Here is a 12,585-nt window from a genome sequence, read left to right on the forward strand (position 1 = left end):
ACTGTATTGGCATTTGAGAGCGGTGGCGTAAGGTCAATGGACCCCAGCTCATAGCCCAAAGTCATCCAAATACTTTCTGATGGTTTGTTTAGATAGTATTTGATGCCTTTGGCTTTGTATATGACTAGTGATGAGCACTATCATTCTCGGGTGCTCGGTACTCATAATAAGAAGTTGGATGCTCAGATGGGTGAGACTTGAGTGCCCGAGTATAATGGAAGTCAATGGTGAACTCTTGCGGAAAAACAATGGAATTCCCCATTGACTTCCATTATACTTGGCACAGGAGTCTAACCCATCAGAACATCTACCTGCATGTTACATGATTACTGAGCACCTAAGCATGGTAATGCCCGCTCATCACTAGTTACCAGTACCAAGCAACCGAGCATGGTAGTGCCCATTCATCACTAGTTTCGAGTACTGAGGACCCGAGCGCGGTAGTGCCCGCTCATCACTAGTTATCAGTACTGAGCACCCGAGCATGGTAGTGCCCGCTCATCACTAGTTACCAGTACTGAGCACCCGAGCATGGTAGTGCCCGCTCATCACTAGATACAAGTACCGAGCACCTTAGCATGGTAGTGCTCACTCATCATTAGTTACGAGTATTGAGCACCCGAGCATGGTAGTGCTCACTTATTACTAGTTATGAGTACTGAGCACCTGAGCATGGTAGTGCTCGCTTATCACTAGTTACTAGTACCGAGCACCCGAGCATGGTAGTGCCCGCTCATCACTAGTTCCGAGTACCGAGCACCTGAGCATGGTAGTGCCTGCTTATCACTAGATACAAGTAGTGAGCACCCGAGCATGGTAGTGCTCGCTCATCCCTAGTTACGAGTACTGAGCACGTGAGCATGGTAGTACCCGCTCATCACTAGTTACAAGTACAGAGTACAGAGCTCTGCTCCCTTCCTCAGGACCGTCAAGCACCAAAGAAACATCAATGATGTTTCTTTGGCGCTTGACGGTCCTGAGGAAGGGAGCTGAGCTCCTGAAACGCGTAGACCTATGCCAACAATAAAGACACGTTAATCTGACATTTGAACAGTGATCATTTGGCGCGGCATTAATCACCCCTCTCTACTCCTCTCTGTTATCTGCCATTTGGGTGGCTGCAGCCTTGATCAAAGTTATACACGCGAGTAAAGTAGTTGTGACTGTCACAACTGCATCTGGTGAGTATTTTACTCCCCTCTCCTCACCCCGCATATATTGGGGTAATACCCTATCTGCGCTTTTATTTCCACAGTTTTTTCTGTTTAACCAGCCATGGCTGTAAGTGCTGGGAATTTTGAATGTGGCGCATACATTATAATGTTGGCTACAATACAGGTGGAGTATGATGAGAGGGGGAAGGTGTTTGATGAGGAAGGAGATTACTTGGCAGTCTCTGCATGCGTGGCTCTCGCATGGCTTTCAGGTCCGCTTATTACATCTTATACATATTCACTGTTTCCTCCACCCACCATCTGTGACAGCGTCTGTGATTCGCTGCAGTCAGACTACCAGCGTCTCTGATTGGTTGCCCTCACAGAGGCTGCCTAAGTACCCTAATGGATTGTAAAAATAAATAAATAAATAAACAGCATGGCGTAGGGTCCCCCGTATATTCATACCCAGTGCAGATAAAGCAGACGGCTACGTGCTGCAGCCCCAGCCATGCCCATTATCTTGGCTGTGTGTCAAAATACAACAGGCCGCATGCAGCTTTTTTTAAAATAATTTATATAAATAACTAAAAAAAAACAACATGCGGTTCCCCTCAATTTTGATGCTCAGCAAAGATAAAGTCACCAACTGGGGCTGGTATTCTTATATTCTCAGGCTGGGGAGGCCCATGGTTATTGGGCCCCCCAAGATAAATATAGCAGCCCACAGCCACCCAGAATTGTCGAATCCATTAGACGTGTCAATTTAGGTGTATGCCGATTGCCCTGGTGCGGTGACAATCGGGGTAATATAAGAGACAAATGACAGCTGTCATTTATCAAAAATCACAGCTGCCACTAAACTCTGGATTAGTAATTGGTAGGGGTCTATGAGACCCCCCATTACTAACCCTGTAAGTCGAAAGAAACAAACGCAAAACGCAGAGAAAAATCCTTTATTTATTTATTTTTAAATCCTCATTCTCCAATTCCTGAAAACACCTAAGTCTGACATAATCTACACCACGACATCGAAGATCCCAGCTCTGCTACATACTGAAGTTGCAACACGCGGACAAATTAAAGAGCATGGCCACTCACTGCAGCTTTACGTAGACACTGACGGAGCTGCAGCTGTGAGCGATGACATCACTGAGTTAACCTGTGGTCACAGTTGGAGGTTCCCATGGTACCGCACCTGTGACTGAAGGTAATCTGACCTCAGGGGAACATAGCGATCTCACCTCAGGTGAACTCATTGAGTTTAATGAGACCTGTATCTCCTAGCAGAGATTTGGTGCTATAATTTACATGCCAAATACCTGTACCAAATCTGTATCTCCTGCCGAAAAAAGGCATCAAACCTATCGCGTTTTCGTACAGGAATTTGTGTGTATAGGTTTCAGCAGCACCAAATCTGCATCTCCAAGCAAAAAATATGCAGATCAGGTATGGTTTTCTGACAGGAGATGCAGATTTGGTGCAGAAATGTCTGCACCAAATTTGCATCTCCAGGCAGAAAACCACATTGAAACGGCGTCAATACTACATTTTTTTGGGTAGTTTTCTGCCAGAAGATGTAGATTTGGTGCTGGATTTTATATTTCGTGCTGGAATTTATACACCAAATTCCTGCACCAAATCTTCATCTCCTGGCAAAAAAAACACATCAAAACCGAATCGCATTTTTATGCGGTTTTTTTTTTACAGAAGATGCAGATTTGGTGCAGGAATTTGGTGTATAAATTTCAGCACCAAATCTTTATCTCCTGGCAAAAAAAATGCAGCTTAGGTGCGGTTTTCTGCCACGAGATACAGATTTGGTGCAGAAATGTCTACACCATAATTTGTATCTCCAGGCAGAAAACCACACTCAAACGGCTTTAAAACTACATTTTTTTTATGCGATGCAGATTTGGAACAGGAAGTTATACACCAAATTTCTGCACCAAATCTGCATCACCAGGCCATGACATGCAATATTGGTGCAGAAACCTGGTGTATAAATTCCAACACCAAATCTGCATCTCTTGGCAAAAACAAAAAGCTGTTTTCTGCCAGGATTTACAGGTCTTAGTGAGCTCAATGAGTTCACCTGAGGTGAGTTTACCTGCAGTCACAGGTGGGGAACCTCGGAACCCTCCAGCTGTAAACTGCAGGTAAACTCAATCAGGTTCTCTAATGTGCCCGCGACTTCAGTATACAGCAGAGCCGGGATTGTCGTGCGATATCATCGTGTGGATTACGTCGGACCTGGGTTTTTGGCGAATTAATAAATTGGAGAAAAAAGGATGGTTTTTTTTGTTAAACAAAGGATTATTCTATGTGTTTTTTTCTTTTGACTCACAGGATTAGTAATGTGATTTCTGACAAATTACAGCTGTCATTAACCCCTTATATTACCCCAAATGCCACTGTACCAAGGCAATCAGGATAAGAAAGGGGAAAGTGCTGGAATTGTTGCATAAAATGGATGTGACAATTCTGGGTGTCTGCCAGCTGCTATTTTTTAAGTTGAGGGGTCCAATAACCATGGGCCTCCCCAGCCTGAGAATACCAGCCCCCAGTTGTTGGATTTATCTTAGCTGAGTAATAACATGGGGGGGACTGCCTGTCATTTTTAAAAAAAAATATTTAAATAACAAAAAAAGTCGCATGGGGTACCTCATATTTTGATACACAGCCAAGATAAGATACGTTTGGGGGCTGCAGCCTGTAACCATATGCTTTAATGGTGCTGGGCATCAATATGAGGTTGATTCCAACCAATCACAGACGCTGTCACAGAGCATGGGGGCGCGATATGACTACAAGCAATCACAGATGCCGGGACTCTTACTTATTTTACAATCTTTGATTCAAGAGCTAGGGACCCCTCATAGTGCGACTGGAGTGCGATCGGTGTGACTGCCCCGGCAGAATAGTGAGTACAGCTCTGGAGTATAATACTGGATGTAACTCAGGATCAGTACACGATCAGTAATGTAATGTATGCACACAGTGACTGCACCAGCAGAATAGTGAGTGCAGCTCTGGAGTATAATACAGGAGGTAACTCAGGATCAGTACAGGATCAGTAATGTAATGTATGCACACAGTGACTGCACCAGCAGAATAGTGAGTGCAGCTCTGGAGTATAATACAGGAGGTAACTCAGGATCAGTAATGTAATGTATGTACACAGTGACTGCACCAGCAGAATAGTGAGTGCAGCTCTGGAGTATAATACAGGATTGTAACTCAGGATCAGTACAGGGTCAGTAATGTGATGTATATACAGAGTGACTGCACCAGCAGAATAGTGAGTGCAGCTCTGGAGAATAATACAGGATGTAACTCAGGATCAATCAGTACAGGATCAGTAATGTAATGTATGTACACAGTGACTGCACCAGCAGAATAGTGAGTGCAGCTCTGGAATATAATACAAAAAGTATCTCAGGACTTCACATGATATGGATAAGCAGCTGTGGCACCCCTGAGGCTTTAGTCGCCACAGAGGTACTGCATCTCAGCCAGAGGTGTGGTGCTCCATCATGGCTATGGAAGAGGTCATCTACCGGTATGCACACAAAACACACAACACCTCAATTAGCAGCTCTCCACCGGGTCAGGGTTAGGGCTTGGTGCCAATAATGCTATGTATAGCCACCACTGGTGATAGCATCTCCCTCCCCCTAAAACGACAAGGCCTGGAGGTGGAGTCTAGTGAGTTGGGAGACTGTAGTGACAGAGAGTTGAGAAGGAGCTGTAGAGGAGTGAAGACCTGTGGTCTGGAGCTAGTACAGTTGTCCAAGGCACAAGAGAGAATGGTTCCTAGAGTCCACGGGAAGTGCGCCATACTCCCGTGGCCTCGTTCCAAATGACAACATCGGAGTGGAGGGACTTGTCCACAGAACGGGGACTGGTCCCTAGACTAGAGGGGAAGAACCAATGTACTCCGCTAGTAAAACCAGAGGCTGAGGACACATCTAGTACTGAAGCCAAACCCGGACATGAATCCACTGGAAGATGACCACATAGGGCCAAGGGATAGCGCTTCAATCCACCCGACAGGGTCAGCGGACACTGACTAAGGGCACTGTGTGCGTAGGCACAGGACAAGCGGGAGAGAAGTCAGCACAGGAAGACGACCGTGGAAGGTACATAAGAAAGGTGCACCGGTCTTGACCTCCGAACTACCCAGGATCGACTGGAGCCCATCACTGTGATACTCAGCACTCCAAAGGTGGTCACCGACTAGTCGTGTTACCTTGGAACCTGCTACAGTGAGTAAACACCTTTCAGACTGCATCCCTGTGTCGCTCTGTTATTCACCTGCGCCTCCGCCATCGCCTACTACTAACCCCATCTGCCCTGTGGCCCAGCTCTACCTGTGGAGAGCTATACCAACCAAGCTGCATCACCATCTGCCCTAGAAGTCCCAGCCCACAGTGTCTGGCCGAGTGCCACAGGTGGCGTCACGAACTATCAACCCCATCATTATTCCCTTTTTTACATTGACTGACACCGCCGGGGTCATGGAACCGCAGCGTCCCAGGAACAGAACCGCGGCCCGGTAACGAGTAGCCCCACGGCCCCGGTGTGGGCTTGTCACAGCTTTGTAGATATATCACACACCACCTACATGCAGACCGGTCATATTACCCAGGTAGATGAGGACGCCACGCTCACTGTCCAAGAACCAATCACAGGCAGCGCCATCCGCGGGCAGCGGAGGAGAAGACTGGAGACGTCTCCCGAGTGTGGATCCACACGTTATGGAAATATTAAGGACATTTGGCAAATTAGTGTGCCGAATATACAGGTAATTCCCTGCAGAAAAATCATCGAAAGTGGCCGAGTACTGCAAGAGAAGATCAAAAATAACACACATCAGTGTGACATTATCTATCGATGTATACTGATTATATATGTGTAGGCCTCATATCTCCTTTCTTATTGGTTGACGCTCTGTGAATCCAGCCATACTATATATCTGCACATTTCATTACATGAATCCTGACGCAGTTTAGTCTATAAACGACACAAAACAAACACGGAGGAGCATTTTACCCTCTAGTGGTTACACAAGGTATTGCTGATTTTATGCAAATTGTTCCCTCTACTTTGTGACATACTATACGCAAATATACTGAAAAATGATATATCACGACAATAAAATAATTATATTTTATATCACACATCACTCAGAATACTTCACTTTTCATTATTCTGAAGAAAACCTTTAACACATAATTTCCTAAACATAAGAGCAAGTATTTTAAACAGTGATAGATGTACTTCAGAGCTGCAATCACAATTCTGCATTTATTATATACAGATTACAACAGAGCCATATGTCCCTATCCATATAGGAAATATCCACATACCCTGTTTAATGTGGGTCCATTATTGTGGAAAACAAAAAAAGTAACTAAAAGGTCCCGGAGAGCAGACCAGGCAAGGGCGCTAATGTGAATATAAAACACTTTAGTATTGTTGTAGCTTTTCAGAATAGTGAGTGCAGCTCTGGAGTATAATACAGGTTGTAACTCAGGATCAGTACAGGATCAGTAATGCAATGTATGTACACAGTGACTGCACTAGCAGAATAGTGAGTGCAGCTCTGGAGTATAAAACAGGATGTAACTCAGGATCAGTAATGTAATGTATGTACACAGTGACTGCACCAGCAGAATAGTGAGTGCAGCTCTGGAGTATAATACTGGATGTAATTCAGGATCAGTACAGGATCAGTAATGTAATGTATGTACACAGTGACTGCACCAGCAGAATAGTGAGTGCAGCTCTGGAGTATAATACAGAATGTAACTCAGGATCAGTAATGTAATGTATGTACACAGTGACTCCACCAGCAAAATAGTGAGTGCAGCTTTGGAGTATAATAAAGAATGTAACTCAGGATCAGTAATGTATTGTATGTACACAGTGACTGCACCAGCAGAATAGCGAGTGCAGCTCTGGAGTATAATACAGGAGGTAACTCAGGATCAGTAATGTATGTACACAGGGACTGCACCAGCAGAATAGTGAGTGCAGCTCTGGAGTATAATACAGGAGGTAACTCAGGATCAGTAATGTATGTACACAGGGACTGCACCAGCAGAATAGTGAGTGCAGCTCTGGAGTATAATACAGGAGGTAACTCAGGATCAGTATGTAATGTATGTACACAGTGACTGCACCAGCAGAATAGTGAGTGCAGCTCTGGAGTATAATACAGGAGGTAACTCAGAATCAGTAATGTAATGTATGTACACAGTGACTGCACCAGCAGAATAGTGAGTGCAGCTCTGGAGTATAATACAGGAGGTAACTCAGAATCAGTAATGTAATGTATGTACACAGTGACTGCACCAGCAGAATAGTGAGTGCAGCTCTGCTCAGCTGCTGCTCACTGAGGTAATTGAGGTTGTGGTTGCTTCTGATCCTGGTGTGTGCTTCTGAGCTCTGAGAAGGAAGACCTGTCCACCAGGGACCTGCTCTCTCCTGCCCAGGGAGGGAGCGGGTTTCTGGGCATGGTCGATGGAGCCAGGACCCCTGCTTCTGTTCCCCGAACTAGGCCAGTGGGGATCAAGAAAAGCCAGCAACCGGCCTGCACATCTGAGGACTCGGGGGTGAGGCGCTCCACCAGGAGTCGCAGTAATGTGGCTCCTACTCACTCAGGGTCTGGACACCCAGAGAAGCCGCAAGGCTTCCAGCATGGAGGAAAAGCAAGCAAGTGTGCATGATAACCGTCCTTCCGGAGGAGAGCCGAGTACTCACGTACTCACGTAGCCGACCTCACTGAGGAGGGATGGGGTTTGCAGCGATCTCGGGAGTCTGTGTCCTCCCATGACTCCCGGGTCATGAACCACCTACGTGAGTATGAAGAGGCGAGTGTAAAAACCATCAGGAGACTCGGGAGGGAGCTGCACTGCACAAGCGCCAAAGCTTCTACAGTCTCCATGCCATGGAAGACCAAGCTCCTGGTAGAAATAAAAGGACTGAAACAAGAAATAAATCAGCTGGAGGTGAGGAAAGCCTTCATCAGAGAGACAAGTGGACCATTTAAAGAAAAACTGATGAATGAGGACTGATTCAGAGAGATGGCTGATAACAAAGAGCATAGACTGAATGGGCTGCAGCCTGAGAGCCAGGTGGATGATGATGATTGGCAGAAAGCCCCACCTGGCAGCCTGCAGAGCCACCCGCAGGCTACGTGCAGCGAGCTCCCTGCAAGACAGGCGGCAGCGCCATCCAGTCGTGGTTCTGCCGGCTATGGGGAGGAAAGTGACCACAGTAGCCAGGGAGGGGCGCTAATGGCAGAGGTCAAGCTGCTGGAGTCCCCAGTGTGCCTTCAGAACTTCCACCTTGGTGATTATCTACCAGAGGAGGCACCTGGGGGTAAGAACAAGGCGTTGAAGAACAAGGCGAAGAAGACCAAGCCAAAGCCGCAAGAAACGTTAAGCTATGTGTATATGTGAGAATCCAGGTGGTCACAGAAAGAGTTAAACCTCCTTGGTACCACCTGATCCCACACTGGTACAGTGAGGCAGCCGAACCCACCCCACCCTCCCCCCCGGTGTAACAAAAGGAGCAGGAGGGGAGGCGTTGAATCAGTCGGTGGAAGGAGGGAGAGGAGTGCAGACAGGGTTGTAGCCCCTGTGCTGCAGGGGAAGAGAAGCCAGGAGAAAGCAGAAGTCTTGGAGCTGAAGTGGAGAGTACGCTCAGGGGAACTCGTAGTGGACTGGGGCAGGGTAGTGGCCCACCGGTAGTGTGCACGGGACCCCGGACTTGTGCAAAGATAGGACTTCCCCTGTCCAAAACAGAGAAGGTGACTCTTAGCTGGAGTGCAGGAGAGACAGAGAGGACCCTGCTTCTTGTACCGGGTGTGGGATCCGAACACCCCGTACCAAAGGCCTACGGACACCGGCAATTTCTGGTTAAGTACTGGACTCTGTGTTTCCTGACCCTACACATGAAAGCAGCCTCATCCAACACCAGGACAACCGAGCTGTGAGTGTACTATTCGCTGCAATCCCTGCCACCACCATAACTCCCACTGGGCCCTGGGGCATTCATCCCTACCCAAGGAGGGTTAATAACATCCAGCTGCCAGCCCAACGCGCCTGAGAGTCCCCTCAACGGCAGCGGTGGTACCCCATTTACCAAATACCATGGGTGGCATCACGTACAAACTTTCCAAAATCCCATACACCAAACCCCCTTTTCAATTGAAGTGACCGCGAGACCCCCGGGTCCGGAGACCCTCGAGCCACCCACAGAAGGTCCGGATCCGAGCAGTGTCGGCTGCTGGCACGGGGGCGGCACACCTCAATTTTTGGCGTCACGAACAGGATTCTTACCCATCCACTTACCTTGTGGAAGTGCGCCTTGCTCTGGACAGTCAGCGGTGATCTGCTGCAAATTTTTCAAAAGTTGCCATTTTAGTCGCCATTTTGGGCGTGAAAACAACCGCCCAGCGTCTTCTTCCCCGCGAAAAGGGCGCGAAATATGAAGCCCCGCCCCCTGGGAACACGGCCGCAAAGCGAGGCCGGAAGTCGAAAAACGAAACTTACCAGTAGCAGAAGAAAGTGTCTGCAAAAGACCAAGGGGGGGGCGGGTGAAGAATTTGAAGCATGTAACCGGAACTATAAAGTGCAGGGACGCCAGGACTCTGCAAAATTCCGTTCCTGGACACAAGAGTGGCAAGATGTCACAGCAGGCTGCAACCCCGATGACATCCCGTCCGGCCTCGAGCCAGGCTGCAACCCCGATGACATCACACCCGGCCCCAAGCCTGGCCGCAACAGTGATGACGTCGGCTCCGGCAGTCCGCCCGTCCGCAACAGTGATGATGTCGGCTCCGGCAGTCCGCCCGGCTGCAACGGTGATGGCGTCGGCCCCGGCAGTCCGCCCGGCCGCAACGGTGATGACGTCAGCTCCGGCAGTCCGCCCGGCCGCAACGACGCCAGCACCCATCCTGAAATCTCCCCCATCTGCAGCACCAGCCGCTCTCAAATACCCCATCCCGGCTGTGGGACAGCGGGAGTGGATCAAGGAACCCATGCCCCGTATTGGGAGCGGCAGCAGTTGTAAAAATGTTGTTTTATGGACTGGCGTTTAATAACGTTTAAACAAAAATGCCTCCCCTTAGGGGGGATAAATTGTTAATGCTTTACCCGTTTTTTCCCTTGCAGTTTTCCTGAAAAATAAAAAAACGTCGGTGTCTGGATAGCCCGCGGACGGTCTGTGTTTAACCAATGGGGTGTTTGACGCCCTGGAGAATCCAGGTAGTCACAGAAAGAGTTAAACCTCCTTGGTATAACCTGATCCCACACTGGTACAGTGAGGCAGCCGCACCCATGCATCATCTGAGAGGCTGAACAGTGAGGAAGGCTGACGGTGGGCGTTCGGTCAGGCCACAATACTGTGGTGCGCTCCTCTGTGGGAGACGGGTTTCAGGAGCTGCTCCGGGAGCCTCGGCATCTCTGAATGCTGTTGCCACTGATCACTTAGTTGAGAAGTGGTGGCAGTGTGAGGGGACTGCTAGGGATGGGAATCCCTGTTCTCCCACAAAGCCTTTATTCTGTGTTGGTGCCGCTGGTCAACAAGATCCTGATGCTAATGTGGGGCCCCTGAGGCTTCAGTCACCACAGGGTATTGCATCTGACTTAAGCTGCAGTACTCATCCTGGGTAAGGAAGAGGTTAACCACTGGTGTTCACTTACACAACACACACACAGCTCAGGTGGTTTCCCACTGGAACTGGGCTAAAGGTGGTGACCATAACAACAGGTTTTTCCCAGCCACCAGTGAGTAATCAGGAAGGTGGGGGCAGAACAGGGGAAGTGAGAGAACACACAGTTTTTACCTCAGAATAGTCTGAGACTCAGAACAACACGGTCACTGTGGACTGGAGAGTGCTTCAGAGCTTCCACAGTTAGGATCAGGCAGACTGGAAGGAGCAGGAGACGACCAGTGGAGCTGGTGAAACACAGGAGCAACATAGTAGCTGGAAGCAGAGTTCAATAGCTCCCTCAGCAACATCACAGACAGGGTGCAGAACCCAAGGGTGGCATACACTCCACGTTGCGCCATCAGAATCTGCAGGGAAGGAGGATTTCATGTCCAATTGCCAACCACAAAGGTCACAGGCACAGTAGCATATAGAGTCAGGAGTTAAGACCACAGTCGGCCACACAGTTGATTCGCGCTGCCTGCGGACGGGAACTAAACCCAAGGACACTGAGGTCCCTAAGTAGCTTCACACCACAGGGATCCACACTACATAGCACAAGGAAGGAAGGTCTCACACTCCACAACACCGGTGGTGGCTTCTGAGGTACCCGGGATCGGCTGGGGCCCATTACGGCAGAAACCGGCACTCCAAGGCTGACAATTAAACTGTAAGTAAAAGACTTTGAACTGCAACCACTGTGTCAGCCCATCATTGCCAGGCAAAGTCTTATGGTGTGAATATTGGTGAGGGTGCTGGTGTGATGGATAGTGAGACTGAGGTGGGTTATAAAGATGTTCAGGCAATTACTGGTCCATTTGTCCCCTGCGCGGCACCTGTCAGTAGTTATGCCAGTGTCACCACTGGGGGAGCCAGGGCATCCTCCTCGTCTCCGGCCTCTGGGGGCAGCATGTTGCACCTCTTGGAGGCTCTAAAGAGGGGAGAGAGATCACTAAATGTAGAGGGTCGAGAGGTTGATCAATCCTTCTGGATAGAGAGGCATGGCCTCAGGGCCTTCCAAGAGCAAAGAGAGGAGGATACTGTGTAGTCCCTCCCAACCGCCGGGCAAGCCCGTGTGCATAGGAATGTGGTCCATTTTGAGTGTAGGGGCAGTGATGCGTGTCTTCCAAGGAAGAAAGTTGTGACGCTCCTCCTGGGGATGGGCTTCAATGCGATTGAAATCTACACCTTCACCTATGGCATGACAGAGTTTGATATCAGTTTTGTTCGGCCAGAGATGCTTGAGCTCTTCTGGTCGAATTATGAGTTGGTAAAGAACGAGCCTGGCTGGCGAGACTTTGACCTTCAGGCAGTGTCTCACCAAAACCAAGTCAAGAGAGTGAACGTGATGACTTGTAACAAATCGCTTTCTTGTTTTGACATCATGACGTGGCTTAGTCGGTATGGAGAGGTGGTGGAAATGCTAAAGAAAAATGGAGACGAGTTTGGTATCTGGTAAAACGTAAGAGTTCAGGTGGTATGGTTGCCCACATCCCATCATCTGCCTTCCTGGATAGGGATCGTATCCTGCTCCACTACCAGGGGCAACTGAATCTCTGTCACAAGTGCGGCGACCCCACACAGTTCAGTGCAAATTGCACTGTGCAGAAATGTGCATTGTGTGGTGATGTCGGCCATCTTGCTACATCTTGTAAGGAGATTAGGTGCCACCTGTGTGGTGAGTTAGGTCACCCGTTCAGCCATTCT

The 12,585-nt window shown here is 48.6% G+C and overlaps 1 protein-coding gene across 1 annotated transcript in view; it reads right to left on the reverse strand.

Moving 5' to 3' along the window:
• Positions 1-12,585, reverse strand: part of PKHD1 (PKHD1 ciliary IPT domain containing fibrocystin/polyductin) — an 832,619-nt gene that overhangs the window by 263,190 nt on the left and 556,844 nt on the right. Inside the window, exon 48 of the mRNA XM_075341622.1 lies at positions 5,802-6,000. Within this exon, the coding sequence (XP_075197737.1) occupies positions 5,802-6,000 (199 nt within the window). The remainder of the gene's footprint in view (positions 1-5,801; positions 6,001-12,585) is intronic.

Source organism: Anomaloglossus baeobatrachus, chromosome 3 (assembly GCF_048569485.1).
Source record: "Anomaloglossus baeobatrachus isolate aAnoBae1 chromosome 3, aAnoBae1.hap1, whole genome shotgun sequence".
NCBI classification, from domain to species: Eukaryota; Metazoa; Chordata; class Amphibia; order Anura; family Aromobatidae; genus Anomaloglossus; species Anomaloglossus baeobatrachus.